Genomic DNA, 17,151 nt, shown 5'->3' with positions numbered 1-17,151 from the left:
GTACTCTCGGGTGCCCTTGCTCCTCTGATGCCAGGCGCTGATTCCCTTCAGCCGGGTCCTCATATGTTCGCTAAGCTCGAGGCGGCGCTCTGCAACCTTGACATTGTGGGCCACGAAAACGCGCTGGTGTCCCATCAGCTCGAGCTGCTGCGTTACAATTTCTCCCTGAACCCTTCTTATTGGCAAGATGTCGCACCATTTCCCCGGCTACAGGCGCGGCTGGGCAAACTTTGGGCTTCTTGTTGAGTAGGGTCGACGGAACTTGCTTGGGCAACCCCCAAGGGTATATCCGGGGTGACGATTTTCTCCCCCATTTCTTTGATATGTATGGATAGGACGCTTCCTCTTGGCCCTGCCCCAGACTTGGCATTTCGACTGCTTGATGCGGCCGGCGTATTCGGTATAGTTTCAGGCCCGACCTGGCCTCTACACGTCAGTTGCCTAGCTACCCTATTTTTCGTTTCTTTCCCTTTTTTATTTTTATTTTTATTAGTTCTTGAGCGGCTTTTCTCGCGGTCCTCTAGGGGAACCTTCAGCGGGAGGGCATGGACGGGTCGTATACGGGATGGCGTTGGAGGGATTTGGCCGCGGTTGTCATAGCCGCTTTCTTCTGTAGCCGACATTCAATGTATCGCGGGAAGGGATGGGGATTGACGTATGAACCGGGGTCTGGTCTGGGGTCTTAGCGATCTTGTGCAGTGTTTGTACTTCATCCAGGTCAGCATGACGGTAGTGGAATGAGATTTGATGCCAATGCAAGCAGTGCAGTCGCTCGGCGTTTATCTCACCGTGTTGACTTGTGTATCGATCGGGTTTTCTTCTCTGTGCTATCCCGTACTGCCGTGTGCCGTGCCGGCGGCATCCTTCGGCGTTTGTTGGAGGTCCTAGAGGATTATATATCTGCGTGGCGGATCTGCAGGCCGTCATCTGCTCACCCTAGTATCAGGTATCAGCCCACGAGTCTGTCCGGAAATGACAGTACCTGATGCTTCTTTTTCTGCGGGGCGGGGTGGTACTGGAGGACCGAAGGCTGGGTTGTGGAGCTGTGGAGTGGTCTGATGAACAGCGCTTCTGCCGAGATAAACCATCCGAATCCGCTGAGAGTATGGATCGGATTCAGTTCCGCCGCACAAATGTTTTCCACTAGCCTAAGTAATGGCTTTGTTTGTTTCACTTTCCTTTTATCATGTTCTTTATTCGGCGGGATGTAATGAGATACCCTCAGACTCGCCTACGGGAACATAGTCGATTTATCCGACTTTCAGTGATTCCGGTTGCGGGCCGGCCGCTGACACCGCTACACCCGCCCCGTCTCGGATGCCAAGCTGGGCGTTGCTGAGAAGACCACGCCTAGAAGGCTAGAACACCCTCTGACCCTGGGCGGGGTGCAGCTGACGTCCGCAGCCCCCCCCGACTGGGTGGACGCCGGCAAACCCCAGATATCTGAGATCCGCGGTCGGGCCCGATCTCGCTTCTCGCTCGCAAGGGAAGAACAAACTAACAAACATGAGCGAGATGAGGTAAAGGTCTCGATGGCGGTGTAGTCAAAGTGTTTCGATGACGCTGCGACAGCGGTGATCATGCCCTGCACTCCATTGGGGAGATGGGGATTGCTCGTCGCCACTTGTGTTTTCCTTTCATTTTTGTTGGACGAATGCCGCTGGAACCGGGGACTGACGTAACTCGAGGGGGAGCTATCCGCATCAACAACCAGCACAGCTAGCGATTGTCAATGCAGCTTCCCCGCATCCGATGAGAGCCCAGCCATGCCAGTTGAAGTCTGGATCCCTTAGTGTACCCCGGACAGCACCGCCCTTGTCCCAATGGATCGAACTCTTATAAGCCGGCGATATCCTTCAGGGAGCACCAGGTGGCGCTGACTTCATCCCGCGCCCTGCAGACCTCACAGCACTTTTGTATTGACGGCCACACAACACGCCGTGGGGGATTGGCCTTGATTGGGTGAACAGTGCACACATTGCACACATTACCCAGCTCAATTGATTGCCTCACATCCCAAGCGTTGGACAGAGGGCCTTGATATAAAACAAGACGGCATAATGTCGGTGTCCAGAGCGCTCCGGAGCAGCAACGCCCTCCTGCGCGCTGTGCAGGCCTCGTCGTCTGCTTCCAGAATTGCCCGGCCTGTTGCCACGCCCCGCGAGTGCCGTCGCCGGTTCACTGCCTCCGCCCGAACCATGTCGTCCTTCTATGCCTGGGAGCCCGAGGGGCCGTCCGTCAAGACCGAGATCCCCGGGCCCAAGGCCAAGGCTGCCATCGCCGAGCTCAACGAGGTGTTTGACACGCGGAGCTTGAACATGCTCACCGACTACGCCAAGAGCTCTGGCAACTACATCGCCGATGCGGACGGCAACATGCTGCTCGACGTGTAAGTCAGGCTGAAGGGAGATGAACATGAGGCGCAGCGAAACTTACCCTCTCCAGTTACGCCCAGATTGCCTCCATTCCGATCGGGTACAACAACCCGGCCCTACACAAGGCCGCCCGCAGCGACGAGATGATCAACAGCCTAATCAACCGTCCGGCCCTAGGCAACTTTCCCCCGACGGACTGGGCCGAGGTCCTGAAGAGCGGGATCCTCAAGGTCGCCCCGAAGGGCCTCAACCAAGTCTTCACGGCCATGGCCGGCTCCGACGCCAACGAGACAGCCTACAAGGCCGCCTTCATGTGGCGCCGCCAGAAGGATCGCGGCGGCGCGAATGTGGAATTCACCGCCGAAGAAATGGCGTCGGCAATGGACAACAAGTCCCCGGGGGCGTCCCAGCTCTCCATCCTCAGCTTCAAGACGGGCTTCCACGGCCGTCTCTTCGGCAGCCTCTCCACCACTCGCTCCAAGCCCATCCATAAGGTCGACATCCCCGCCTTCGACTGGCCCCAAGCCACCTTCCCGCAGCTGAAATACCCCCTCGAGGAGCACGCGGCGGAGAACGCATCCGCCGAGAAAGCCGCGCTCGACGAGGTGGAGCACCTCATCCTCAACTACCGCGTGCCGCCCTGCGCCGTCGTCGTCGAGCCCATCCAGTCCGAGGGCGGCGACAACCACGCGTCGCCAGCCTTCTTCCGCGGCCTGCGCGAGGTGACGCGCAAGCACGGCGTGCTCCTCATCGTCGACGAGGTCCAGACGGGCGTGGGCGCCACGGGCCGCTTCTGGGCCCACGAGCACTGGGACCTGCCCCACCCGCCCGACATGGTGACGTTCAGCAAGAAGGCCCAGACGGCCGGCTACTACTTTGGGAACCCGGAGCTGCGGCCCAACAAGCCCTACCGGCAGTTCAACACGTGGATGGGCGACCCCGCCAGGGCGCTGCTGTTCAGGGCCATCATCCAGGAGATGGAGAGGCTGGGCCTGGTGGAGAATACGAGGCGGGTTGGGGACTACTTGTTTGGGAGGCTGGAAGCGCTGGCGAAGAAGTACCCGGGCCAGTTTGAGAATCTGAGAGGCAAGGGGATGGGCACCTTTATCGCCTTTGACAACCCGCGCCGCGACGAGTTCTTGAGCAGGGCCAAGAAGTTTGGGGTAAACATTGGTGGGAGCGGGCAGAACGCCGTGCGGCTGAGGCCGATGCTGATCTTCCAGGAGAAGCACGCCGACATCCTGCTCGAGGCGTTGGAGAAGGTTGCCACTTCATGGTGAGGTAGCCTAGCCGGGGTTGGGAAAGGGGTGTAGGGAAAAAAAAAAAAAAAAAATTCCGCTGCTCTTGCCTGGTGGCCGGAGTCGATGGTGTCCTGCTTGGGCTATGGCTTAGATTGATCGACAATAGTTGGGACTGGCTTGATCAATGATGCTGGCTGCTAAGGAATGATGATGCCTGCGCACAACTTTCTGACGTCTAGAGGTGTCGGCCCTTCACAGGGCACAGCAGCAAGTCATTTTCCAAGCCTCAACTTCTTAAGAGGCTTGGGGCCGTTGGCGGCTTTTCTCAGCCATTCGGAGCTATGTACCCATTCCTACACTAAACTCTCCAATGTGCCTTTCGTCTTCTTCCTATCGCATCTAAAATCAGCGGTTCGGCGATCGCGATCACTGGGCATCACACTATTCAACTCGCCCAAGTCCACCGCGCCGCAGGCCCGGTTCGCTGTAACCTAACTCAGCCCCACGCGCGGTTATGTGCCAACTGAGACATCCCAGACCTGCCTTCCACGGTAGGCAGGTTGACAAGCCCCCTACATGCGCTCCAACCCTTCTACCTCTTCCTGCGAACCCCATGACGACCAACAAGGCCCGCGAACGGTACGGCACAGCTCTACCACACAAAGAGCGCCCGCCCACCTTCTCCTCGTACCACGGGTATCTACCCATCCACGCACGACTTTCCCTTTCCGCATTCCTCTTCCCTTGCCTGTTTTGCCAGGGTGGGAAGAAGAAAAACAAAGACAAAACAAAAAGAATATTACCTAGTATTATGTATATATGCCCATACTCCTGCCTCATGACGATGACGACCCCATGACCGTGTCCCAAGTCCTAAGCGCCAAAGTCCCACCCACCCCATGCAGAAAATACTACTAAAAAGGTTTTGAAGCCAGACGAAACCCTCCGTAAAAGTAATGCCACTAACTACCATGCAGAATGCCCCGAACGAAAAATAAAGGTATATGTACATACATGCGGTGGGAAACAGCAGGGCCGCCACACCACCACCACTGCCGCCGTCGCCACCGCCGCTAACGGACATGCCGCCACCTACCCGCCTTGGGTTTTAAACAAGGAAAGAAGAAAACGGAGGCATCTTCCTCCCGCACCTCCAGTTTCCATCGAAGAAAGAAAGGAAGAAAAAAAAGAGAAAAAAAAAAAAAAAAAAAGGATGATATTCGATGTGGTGTATCATGCGACCGGCCCCAATTAACCCCTGGCCTAACGTCGCTGCAAAACGAATCATGTAAATATATCTCCTAGTGGCTCATCACAGCTTGTTTCGTTTTCCCCTGATCAAGCGGCTTATCGACGTCCATCTGATCTGCAGCGCCATGCACCCCGGCGGACCCGTTCACCATCACGGCCCGCCCATTCTGCTGCTGATGCTTCTCGTCCTCCTGGGCCTGCGCTTCATCATCCAATCGCTGGGCCTCCTCGTTCTCGCGCATCAGCGCCTCCTCCTGCTCACGCCTCGTTCGTTCCTCCTCTGTCGCAGGTGGGGTATCCATCGGTGGGGGTGGCGGGGTCGGTGGGCTGGGGATATCGACAGGTTGTCCGTCCTCCTTGATGCGCTTTACCGAGGGTGTTTCGGAGGGCGTCTGCGTCTCCTCGGGCGATTCAGCCTCGTCGTCGCGTTTACGCTTCCGTCCCGAGGGGCTATTTGGAGAACTGTCTTCCTCCTCCCCATCGCCTTCCACGTCTGACACCCCCACGTTCTCTTTCTCTGGGCCTGCGGCAGGAGTCGCGACTTCACCAGGTCGCGAGGCCCCTTCGCCTACCCTGGCTGCGCTCTGGGCTTTCTTCTTCTTCTCCTGTTCCGTATACTTGACCAGTGCGCGCTCGAAAAAGTTTTGCACGAAAGCCTTGACCTTTTTCGCCTGCTTAGGTGAGATGGATGTGGGGTCGTCGACCCGATTGTTTTTATAATCAGAGGCTACCAGTTTCTTGCTGACGTCGCGGGCAAATTTCTTCAAGTCTTCCTTGGGGAGCTTGCGGTGAAACTTGTCCATTACGTGTTTGACATGAGGATAAAGCTGGGGCCCCAGTTAGTACGCCACACTATGCAAAAGTTGGTCGCAGTGGGCAGGAGGAACTCACCGTGTTCTCGTAAATCTTCATTTGTTTCTCGACAGGCAGGGACCGCCACTTCTCCCTCTTGGGGTCGGCCGCCGGAGTGCTGGACCGTTGCGGCGTGTGGCCTGCTGAATGTCTCGGCGTCGGCTCCTTGGTCAGGCTGTCGATGATGTCCTGTACAGTCTTCTGGTCCTGCTGCGCCTTTGCAGAGGCCTTGGGAGTCTCGATGGCGGGGGCGGTGGGGCGCGGCCATTGTGTCTTGCCGTGTACGTCGTAAAAGTAATAGCGGCCGGTCTTGTCGGTGGCGACGTACCATCCGGCCGGCAGGTTGGTGGGCAGTTTTCGCGGCCTTTGGCCGGTATAGAAATTGGCGTTCCGTTGCGGAATGTTGCTGCGCGGCCCTGTCGGAATTACCAGGTTGGCGAAGGGGTCGACGGGCTTGGCGGGCTCTTCGCGGTTGTTGCGGCGCTCCTCCTCGAAGGAATTAGCGGTGGTAGGCGCTGTGGGGTCGTGTTTCTTGCGCGGGATGCGGTAGGCCGTCTCTAATTTGCTCCATTCTTCCAGCAGTCGCTTCGCTGCAGCGGCCACCTCTTCGTGCTCCGACAATGTCAGCGGCTGCACCGCTGCTTCGATGTTGGAGTCGGAGATTTTGTTCTTGGTGATTCGCGGCAGCTTGTAGAGAATGTCGAGGATTTGCGAGACGACGTTGGTGTCTTCCTTGAACGTGTTGAGCGTGCTCTTCAAGATCTGATACCCGTGCATCTTCACCACCCTATGGCGGAGATGGTCGTCCTCGGTGGCCTGAAGGCGCGACAGCAGCTTGACGGCAATCCACTTCTCCTTGCACTGCATGAGCGAGGCCATGACCTTGTTGACGCCATCCTCGTCGAGGACACGGGGCTGGATGCTGCTGACATATTCCTCGTCGTCCTCGTGGGCCTTCTTTCTGCGGGGCTTCTTGGCGACGGCCGTGTCCCAGCTGTCGCCGTCATCGATGCCGAGTGCCTCAATCGTCGCAAGTGGCAGCTTGGTCGCGCGCTCCGTCTGCGTCTTGCCGCCGATGAAGCCGACGCAGTTCGGCTCGCCACAATAGCACGGCTGCGGATCGGCGCCATAACGGTCGACGTTGTAATTAAACACCAGCTCCTCGCCTGCCCGGATTCGGCGGGCGGCAAAAATGCCCATGCGCAGTTTCTCGCCAACCACCCACTTGTCCACGTAACAGTTGGGATTGCACGAGTGGTTGCAGAACCTGCCCAGATTGCCCCTCTTGGTCGCGTCGACAAACTCGCTCTTGGTCAGCGACATGAAGTAAAAGTGCTTGATGCCCTCCTTGTCGTATTTGAGCATACGGCTGCGGAACGTGGGCTCGTTGATGACCTCGCCGATATACTCAAAAATAAAGTCGTTGGGCTGCAGGTCCGAATTTGCCCGCAGGCCGAAACCCTTCTTCTCCGTCTTGATGACCGAGACGTTGGCATACTGCTTTCGCTGGAATCTCTGGTTCTGGCAGCCATCCCCGCAATTGCAGTCGCCATCTACGCACTCGATTTTCGTCGCCCTGTTGATGCAGTCGGAATCCTCACCACAGGCGTGATTCTGATCGTCGCCTGCGAAGGGGCAAAAAAAAAAAAAAGTCAGTGTGTCAGGGGGCGGCACCTCATCAGCCGGGGCCGTGGGGAATGTCACTTACGCCAGTCTTCAGCACAGTCGCAATCCAGCGCGTCGTGATCCGACGACCCCATATTCCTGGAGCCGTAGAGGCAATCATTGATTACCTGGAAGGTACTGCAGGCATCGCGAGTGACATCTGGGAGGTGGTCAAATAACGGTGGTGGGCTCCTAGACATCTTCTGGGACGGCTTGCGCGAGAGCTTCGGTACCGTTCCACTGTCGGGAGTCGAGGTGCCATCACCAGCGTACTTTGCATCGTCTGGCGACATGCTGGAGGCTCGCGAGTTGAGCTTGGAGGCGCCCGGCGTGGTCGATCCCGCCGTATCCTCTCTCCTCAGTCTGACCCCGTTGAATTTCAGCCGTTCCTCGGGCCTCGCGCCCGACACCACGCCTGGAGCACGGTCACCTTCCTCCATCGCGACCACAAGGTTGTGCGCCGAGCGCAGACGGGGCAGGGCTCGCGGGCAGATAGCTAGGGTTGAAATGAGAGGGCAGATGAAAATCCGGCGAGTAAAGAAGGTTCCAAATCGGCAAGGTCGCTGGTGTGGGCCGCGGAGCACATGTGGGAAGTGCGTTGTTGCTAGTAAAATGTGGGAGGAAGCCGGAGAGTGTTTGGGGGAGGGAAAGAAGATGGAGAGGGAGAAGCTATTCTGCGTCGGCGCCCATCACATGGCAACTCAAATTCAACTGGAGAATCCAGGAGAAGGTGAAAAATCGACGCTTCTTTTTTGCATCCCAACCTAGGCCCTCTGGTGTCGCTCGATGTCCATGGCAGTGCGACCTGGCATCCCACGGCTCCGTTGCCAATTGAGGTCGCAGAGACGCAAAATATGGGTTTAGCACCGTCCCAATGTCGCCAAGTCCCCAGACAATCGAACCGCGACGCTGATCCATGAAGCGAGGGACCCGCCACGGTTGGTCTCCACCGGCCTTACTTTGTTCCGGATCCGCGTCCCGCCCGGCGTCTGGTCCTGTCCCGTCCAGTGCCCCACCATGAGGGGCACGGATGTCGTCTCGATGGCGCGCCACCCCGGTCTCCGACCGAGTCAACGTCCCCACGCTGCTTGTTGCTTTGTTACCACAGGAAACTGCCCAAGTGCTGATAAATGCACCCCTTCCCGCTCAAACCCCCTCCATCCATAGCGCTCGTAACCGTAAAGTATCAGTCTATGGCATCGCCTTTGGGTGGATTGATTTTGGATGAAAGATTGTCATCCCAGTGCTGTAGGTCTCGATCTGATGTACGATGAAGTCCATCCGCTTGAGAAATAAACGGCTCTCGCGGGAAACCGCACGCTTCTCACTGTAGCTCCTCTCTCATCCACTTGCCTAGCGCCGAGCACCGAATCGTGTGGTAGCAGGGGCTACATCTATGCAACGTTCGAAACGGCACTTCCGCAACCATAGACCCAGAGCCTACTATCGGCGCTCGGGATGGGGTGACAGCGAGCGATCAGGCGGCGTGGGCAGTTCTAAGGCATTGGGGTAAAGGTGTCCATGAGATAGTGTAGCGTTTCCGCTCAGAGCTCGCGCGGCCCCGACTTGCCCTCCTTCCCGTCCCATTCTTAGCAGCACCTGGTTGTCGGCTCATCAGCGTCTTGTGAAGGCCCTTGCAGGCGGACCGGAACGATGTGCATACATTGATGGGCATGCAACCAGGGACGACATCTGGCACCACAAAACGCAGCACGGCATGACGGCCCAGCCGAAGACAGCCCTTTTATATAGGTTGTAACCTGTTGGAACTTGGAAAAGTTCGCAGCACCCTGGTGCCGGTGCCAGCTCATCGTGCAGGAGGTGGAGCGATGCCCAAGGCAAAAAAACATTTAAAGCCCCGGAAGAACTCCTCGAGGCCGTTGATCTCGCCGTCCAAAAAAAGGCAATGTCTCCTTCTCCGGCGCCATGGAGAGCATCTTGAATCCTCCCATCGATATCGACCCGCAGACCGAAGCGATGCGGCTCTTCGACATCGGTTCGCTCCTTGGGGCCTGTGTGATGGCCGACTGGCCCTGAGAACGATGCCATTGGTGAGCGCTGCTCACTCATGCAGCCAATGGCCGCCAGAATGGGCCATTCCTACCTCACGCTGGTGGGTACCCGTCCGACCGCGCAAGGCCAATTGGGCTGAGTCTTTGAAAAAAGCATCTACTTCACTCTATGGGGACATGGCAGAAAAAAATAAAATAAAAAGGAGTCCATCGAGACGCGAGTCGGCTGCTCTCGGAAAATCCAGGTGGTGCTGTCGAGATTGGGCACAAAAGAAGTCGTCGGGCCGAAAATCTGGGGTCCAGTCCAGCAATGCCTTCCCCAGACGCCCGCGCCCTATCATGGAGGGGAGGAGCATTGGGGGGTCACATGTGCAGCTGCACGTCGCTTTGAGGTGCAGATGGCCGCTCTGTTCATCAATCAAAGCCCGCGGCCGACCTGCATTCAGCAAGTTGCGAGGCACTGACGCCCTCCTATCGCTGCAGGCCGCAGGAGCTGGCAGTGGCTGATGCGCCGTTGGAGCACCGAACTGGATGTACAGTGCCTCTCCAAACCCGGAAGGAGCAGTCTTGCCTAAGCTCTGGTGGCCAGCAGCAATGAGGAGACGCGAGTCGCGGTCGATTATCGCGGTTCCTCGTTTGCCATGCCGGTCTCCCGGTTGAAGCCGGGAAGACGTGAGCTCCGGAGCTGTGCGACCGGCCGGCTCTTCTGGCCACCCTTGCTCCTGGGCAGAACCCGTTGCCAGCAGTCATCAACCAGAGTGTCCACACCACCTGAACAGTCACTTGATCCGGCTGCAGCTGCAAGCTTTGTGGCACACCCAAAGGGAAAGGGAAAAATTCCAGTTGCGCAGATGCGCGACACACGCTGCGCATCCCAGGACATTGCATCTCTGGGCAGCTGATCATGCCATATCTGGGTGCCGTGGCGGGAGGATAGCGCGCGACACACGGAACGGAAAGCAAGAGAAAGGAACTGTGGAGCTGCTCACTGATATTCCCCCCGGAAAGACCAAGTTTATCAGACGGGCCGGGCCCCAGGCTTGGGGACAGACCGGGGGGTCGCACTGCTGCGGTGGGACACTGGTCGCTTGTTGCAAGGTTCAGGCCGCTCGGCTTGTAGCTCTTCGCAGCAAAAGACGCGCGCTTCTGACGGCTCGCGTGTCTTTGCCGCCTCCCCCCCCCCCCCCCCCCCCAAATCCGCCCACCTGTCCACCACTCGAATTCGCGGCCCGTGAGCGTCCTGAAGTTGGTCCGATGTTTTCTCTTCTCTCGGCGGCACTCGTGCGCTGACCGTCTTGCCTCGGGCGGACCTCGACACTCGTTTAATTCCTGGAGCCGTCCTTTTTACCTTCTGTCTGTCCGCCGGTGCAGGGCGCGCGCACACGCTGTAACCACCAAACCGGCGCCAGGCCTCCTCCCCTCATAAATACCCTGCCTTGCCCGACCTTCGCCACTGCTGCTGCGACCAGCCTATTCTGATCACGAGCGATTCCTACCTTCTCGAGTGATCTGTCATATTCGCGCCTCGTCAAATGACTGACCGCCGCCGGCCTATGGCACATTTCTTCCCTTCTTCGTCTTCGCTTCGACGGCATCGGGAAGCCGGGATTTAGTCATGGAGTCGTCTTTCACCGACGTCGAAAAGGTACGTTGCTGCACCGTCTCTCCCCGCCGCCCCCCACAGGGGCCCCTTTTCCGCACTGGACGTAGCCCAACCGTAACTGCTGCACAGCGCTTTATTCTCGGCGAGATGGTCAAAACTAGCCACATGGACGTGGGCGTTCTGGTAGACTTTATCAAGTCGCATGATGTTCAACCAGACTGGCTGTCGATGCAGCTTCCGGGAGGTAGGTTTCGCCCGTCCAGCGATGCTCGAGACTCCAGGCCGAGTCCGGTCCTCTAACCCGCCATTTGCAGGACGCAATATGAATCAGTGTCTCCACGCGGCAGAGATCATGTTCAACATGCCGATGCCTCCGCCTGTCATTTCCCCCCTGAAGCGCAAGTCGTTAGGCGACCTTCCCGACCACTTCTCCAAGAGACAAGCTGTCGCATCTCCCGGCGACGCGTCGCCTCGGGGGCTCTCGCTCGGGGCTCTTCAGCCCGCTGTCGGAGCGCACCCGGTCAACATCCAGCCGCGACCTAATGGCTACGGCTCCGCTCCTTTGGCTCCTAGTCCCTCCGTCTCAGCTGCACCGTATAATCCAGCGCCGACCCGTAGGCGCGGGCGTCCGCCAAAGTCAGTCCAGAATACCTGGCAGGTGTCAACTTACCCGCCCATCTCTCCCGCCCCGATAGCGCCTTCGCCCGCGCCGGCGATTGCTCCTCAACCGCACAGTCCCGGTCTACGAGCCGCCCCGGCATACCAGGCTGCGCCGCAAATGCCATCAGACCCAAAACCGAAGAAGAAGCCGCTGCTTGAGATACTGCCCCGACCCGCCCAGGGAACGCCAGGCTTGGAACCGGCTGCAAGGTCACCGATACCAGGCGGAGAATATCAGGATAGGCGGGAAGAGACAACTCGTCGGGAGTATTACCAGGCACAGGCCGCAGAGCCAACGGCGCGAGAACCCCCAATGTCGTCACATCTCCAGAATCAGATTCTGCCTCGGCCGCGGAGCCCGCATCCACACCCATCCTCGAGGGAACCGATAGCGCGTCCGGCTTTAACAGACCCGGCGCATTTCAGGGAAACACCGCCAGCAACTCCGCTGGAGCCGGTGAAAAACGAGGGCCATACGACAACGGCGGCGGCGGCTAATTAAACCGTAATTCGACTTAATAATGTCTCGACTCTGCTCTTGTCGGTGTTCGGAGACGGCGTTATACCTCATTTCCTCGTTTCCACATTCAAGCTGCCTCTACCCGGGTATTACAGGACGGAAGGTTTTCGTTTCTTCCATTCCATTTGGCAGACTGCCAATCCAGCGCTTGGGACAGACGGCAGGCGGCAGGCGGCAGACGGCAAACAGGGACGATATGATGGAGATGCCTTCTCGACTTTCATTCTCGGATTTCTTTCTTTAAAAACTTGAACGGCGCCTTGGGCTCGGCTGGCATGCATCTTGGCACGACAGCACGACAGCAAACGAAACGACGTACGACATGTTGCAGCAGCGAACAAAAACGAAACGGCCTTACTGAGTTGAAAAACAAAACCCAACGATCGATTCCCTACCTCCTCTACTTTATGCTGTACGACAACGACATTTCGTATGTCTTTGACGAAGTACGAGAATAGACGGGCACGAGCATGCTTTGGTCCTGATCTGAGACGAGTCGACGTGCCTCCTTTCGTTCCTTTTTATCTTCCGATGGTTTTTATGGTTTGTTGATGTGTTGATGGATTTGTACTGGACCAAACTGGTTATCATGGCTTTCTTTTCCTCAATGTTTCTTTTTCCTTTTTTTTTTCTTCCCTCCCTTTTAGTCCTCAGAACTTTCCACTGGCTCTCCGTTTACGTGTATGATGACGGGCGTTGGTTTTTCCACCCGGGACATGATCGGTGAGGGACGAGCACCCCTTCGGATCAGATCATTCGGAGGGTATATGTGAGAGTCTCGTCAACGGTGTGGCGAATAATGTATGATACGTGTACAAGGTAAGAGCTGCGGGGGAGGTTGTCTAGGCGAATGGGATCAGAAAGAGCGGGAGCTTATGACTGGGATGATTTTAATCGTAATTTGTTTTTTTTTTTTTTTTTTTTATTGGTAAAAGCTCGAGGTGGGATTTGAGATCGGGGTGATGAATGGAATTCGATGGAGCTGCCCTGACGAATGCTTAAGGTCCGCTGGCCCAGTTGTTTGACCGGTTCGCGCTCGGATTATAACCCCCTATACCCCGATGCGGAACATCGCATTGCACAGGGATATAAGGCGCAATCCGCGGCCTCAATCAAGAAGACATCAGCTGGCGGTAACGTATTGTGGGTTGTGGGTGACATGACAAGGGACCAGCCATAGTCAGGAGTCAGTCAACACCAATGCATCACCGCAGAGCCTCAACCTAGTTGTTTGACCAATGAGGCCGAGACGGGCACCATGGAATATCTGAGTTATGCATGCGCCAATCAAATGGGGGTTTGTGTCGTGCCAATTGTTGAGTCGATCTCGGTGGCCAACCGTTCAGAGTGGCGGCTGACTGGTCGGGTTTATACAACGGATCGACCCATGGATCCTACTACCCAACCATGTTGGATGGTACGATATGCTGCCAATGGAAATCAAAGGCCGAAATATTCTTTTATCCTTATTGACGTTGTCCTTGGTCTCAGAGGCCGATGCATCCGTATCAGTCTGAGGTCTTTGCACCCATTTTCAGGTTGCACGGAGTTACAGAAATGCATTGACGCAACAAATGTATTTGGGTATACCTTGGAAATGTAAGGAGAGCATGCGGCAAGGGGCAGCTACCTCATCAGTGTGCGAATTGAGGTCTCTGAGAAGGAGCTCACGGAGAAGAAGGCCCTGAAGCAATGCAGGGCGTCCGTGGGAGCACCGGGCCGAACGACGAGACCAATTTCCCTCATCCGGCGCGGTTTGCAAAGTTAGGCTGGCAGTTGTTCCTCCTGTCTTCGCCCTTGTGCCCTGGTAGCGTCGTATGGAGGGTCAAATTCTTTCGTGTCGAAAGTTTTGTCACGGAGAATGTCAAGGCCACCATTCCCGGCTGGGAGAGATATATGGAGATCAGTCCTCCTGCGTATGGCTACATGTGCCTCGCGAACTGATTAAGTATCTCGGATCTGAAGACTAATTAAACAAAACAGTCCCCTCTCTCCTTCGCATAATCGCAACGCCCTAAGATGCCCAGCCGAAAATACGGGATCTCGGTCATTGCTACCTGGTACTTCATCCCCGACCCTTCAGGAATGACTCGGAGTCCCCGATTGCTTTCCATGTGAAGGAGCCAGCGATCCTGTAACTCACCACGTGCCTTCTGAACCTGGTGGGTCGAGCAGCTACCTTAATATCGGCGACCGCGGGTTTGCTCTTGTTGCTGGAGAGACAGCCCCCTGAAACCAGTAACATTTTGCACGGACTCTGCTGGTGCGTTCCAACTCGACAACGCAGTTGATGAGAGGAATTCGTTTCACAACGGCGCTTGCATAGCAGCAACCTGTCGAGTTGTTGAAACAAGCCGTGGCCAGAACGGCAGGCCGAGTCCCGAAAGACCGGAAGCGGGTGGCTAAGACACGTCTTGGGATGATCTGTTGGAAGTGCCAAGCAAACAGGTACCGGATTTCGTTTCATCACGACCCCTAGCTCAACACCCGCCGGGGCTGCGTTGATACTACTGTGGCTCGACTGCAAAAAAATTATGTGGTGTAAATCATCCGGGAGCATCCAAGAAAGAAGTTACGGCATAATCTTGGAAAGGGTCTAGAAGACGGGAATCACCGACGGTTGCTGCTCCAACCTTGTGAGCATCGGGACACAAGTTCCACCCAATGTCCGGTTGCTTGGACGCCAGCATCTGAGTGTGGAGTTTGGCCGCCGAGAAAACTAGGTCAAACGGACCCTACTGTAAGGACTGCCGGCAAGGAGAAGAATCGTGAGCAGGGCATCTGCTGTTGACGATGACAGATACCTAGGGGGGTTGGCCCTTCTGGCACCAGATGATTCCGAAGATGACCGGATGCTGAATAATTGCGGGAATCGAACGCCCTACCGTAGTAGCTTCTGATCAACGAAATCGGAGTCCAAGAGGCCTGGAAGTCATGTCGGAAGTACAGGAAACCTGCCGGCGCACCTAAGGTCAGCAGCTGACGACAAGGAGTATGCCTGTCGGACAGCTGCAAGTCGGGAAATGAACGGAGGTTCCTCCCGTGTTGGCTGGATTTGGATGGTTGATGCATGTCAGACGGAAGAAAAAAAGTGGGAAAAAAAAAAAAAAAAATGCTGTCCGTGTGGAAGCACACCGCAACTGGCGGACTCTGGAACCCGTTCGGAAACGAAATTGGGTTCGCACTCGGGAGCCCGGAAAAGGATCGGAGCACGGTAGGGATTGGCGAATCAGAACCTGTGCGCGGCTGAGCTGAGCCAGCGGCTCGTAAGGCGCAACCGAATGATGATTCGCGCTCGTACACTATAGGAGTTCTGCTGTTGCACATACGTTATTGCGACTGCCTCTGAATACAGCGCCTATCGCCCCCGATTGAAACCTGCAGCAAACAAAGGTATTCGGATTGTGCGACTACACCTAGTGTAAAACTACTTTGCGCGTTTGTCCTGGACTTCGCGCGCCAGGGATGGGGGGCCTATTCTTGGATCTGGTGGATCACCTTTAACAAAAGCAGCCTGAAAGTGTCAGGGCTGCCATGCATCGGCATCTCAGCTTTGGCAATCCTCCAACCGTTTGGTACCTGCGTCAAGCAGGCCGATTTTGCATGCGACTCGTGCTGCCCCATAGCAACCCTGGACACAGTAAGCTTCAGATTCATCCAACGCAGCAACCGCACTGTGAATGGTGAGAGGCTCTCTCTCTCTCTCTCTCTCTCTGTCTCTCCTCCCCCCCCCCCCCCCCAAAACGCCGACTAAACGACAGTTTTCCGTAGTCACTGTAGAGTTGCCTCGGAATTACCATAAGGCACTGTATGACCTTTTCTTTCTCCGCCTCACATCAGCCCATGTCGTGCCCAGGAGGTCTTCCCCACACATGATCTTGGCATAGCTTAGCGGCCGTTCAGTTTAGCCCCTTGGCATCTTATCGATGAGGCCTTCTGGAAGCAACAGCCAGATGCCCCGTGCGTCCTAGCCACTGCTTACCCGGCGAGTTGGCCAACTCCCTGTTTTTGGCGCTGCCCATGTGGCAGAGGACGAAGGCATGCTTGTGTGCCACGTAGAGTAGCTGGAGAAGGCTCATCACATACCTTGTGGCTCCCGCACTCCTAAAACTGGACAGTCGGTTTGCACCGGAGCCCAGAATACACGACTCCCGATATTGCATACATCGTTGTCTGTGCTGCGGTCGCGCTCTACACACGTACTTTGTCTGGTACGTGAGGTAGTATTAAGACACGGCAGCCGAGGCAGCCGACGTAGCTGACAGAGTGCGGCAGATGAGCGAGGTGTTGGGAGAGAGGAGGCGTTGGGTATACGACAAGCGTTGCCAGCTTGCCTACTGTGATACACACCGTTTTTTCCTGCTACAAGTGGAGTGCCGTGTGAGTTCCGATTTGGGCTGCCTTGAGGGACTCTGTCAAGATGGTTGGTTAGGTTCTCGTGCCTCTCGCCTCTGGATCAAAACCCCCCTCCCGAAGGTAAGCCAGGCCCACCAATAACGTCGCCGAGTTTTACCAGCGGAGTTTCCAACGTCTTCTTCCAGCACCACAGTTTGTAACCAGAAAGAGCCCCGTCATCTACGTAGTGTATGTGTACACTAGATCGTTGAAGCTGACTGGAATGGAAGTTTTCTCACTCTCAAACAATGAATCTCGAGCTGCAACACAAGAGCTGCAGTGCGCGTTGGAAACATCACTGTCGCGACAGCGAAATGATGCACCGAGACGCTAACATTGGAAGATCGCGCTCACCCACGCGATGGATCGGCCCCAGATCTTGTTTCGTTTCCTGTCCTGTCTGCCCTGCCGACCGACAATCTTGGCGGCCACAGCCTCGGAGAACCCTTGACTCTCTCTCAAGTCGGGGCCTGAGCGGGACACGATCACGCAAGCCGACAAGGGTAGACCCCTGCTATGGCAGCGGCTCCCATCCCAGCCTACCAAGCCCCACCCCCTCCCACATCCCATTGCCCAG

The 17,151-nt window shown here is 56.5% G+C and overlaps 3 protein-coding genes across 3 annotated transcripts; 2 read left to right on the top strand and 1 right to left on the bottom strand.

Annotated features, from left to right (window-relative positions):
* Positions 1-2,060: 2,060 nt before the first annotated feature.
* UGA1 (4-aminobutyrate transaminase) lies at positions 2,061-3,655 on the top strand (the record flags this gene model as incomplete). Its single annotated transcript, XM_071065864.1, has 2 exons — positions 2,061-2,389; positions 2,446-3,655. The coding sequence occupies 2 exons, from the start codon at positions 2,061-2,063 to the stop codon at positions 3,653-3,655; spliced, it is 1,539 nt and encodes a 512-aa protein (XP_070921965.1).
* A 1,262-nt stretch (positions 3,656-4,917) lies between these two features.
* On the bottom strand, positions 4,918-7,824 carry SET2 (histone methyltransferase set2; the record flags this gene model as incomplete). Its single annotated transcript, XM_071065863.1, has 3 exons — positions 4,918-5,694; positions 5,759-7,344; positions 7,428-7,824. 3 exons carry the CDS (start codon positions 7,822-7,824, stop codon positions 4,918-4,920), a joined length of 2,760 nt encoding a protein of 919 aa, XP_070921964.1.
* A 3,187-nt stretch (positions 7,825-11,011) lies between these two features.
* MFIFM68171_10443 (uncharacterized protein) lies at positions 11,012-12,161 on the top strand (the record flags this gene model as incomplete). The annotated part of the gene is made up of 3 exons (XM_071065862.1): positions 11,012-11,041; positions 11,129-11,243; positions 11,314-12,161. The coding sequence occupies 3 exons, from the start codon at positions 11,012-11,014 to the stop codon at positions 12,159-12,161; spliced, it is 993 nt and encodes a 330-aa protein (XP_070921963.1).
* Positions 12,162-17,151: the final 4,990 nt, after the last annotated feature.

The sequence above is a fragment of the Madurella fahalii genome, assembly GCF_045866475.1.
Source record: "Madurella fahalii IFM 68171 DNA, scaffold_6, whole genome shotgun sequence".
NCBI classification, from domain to species: Eukaryota; Fungi; Ascomycota; class Sordariomycetes; order Sordariales; genus Madurella; species Madurella fahalii.
Note: the sequence above shows the minus strand (reverse complement) of the source record. Positions and strands in the feature narration are given on the sequence as shown.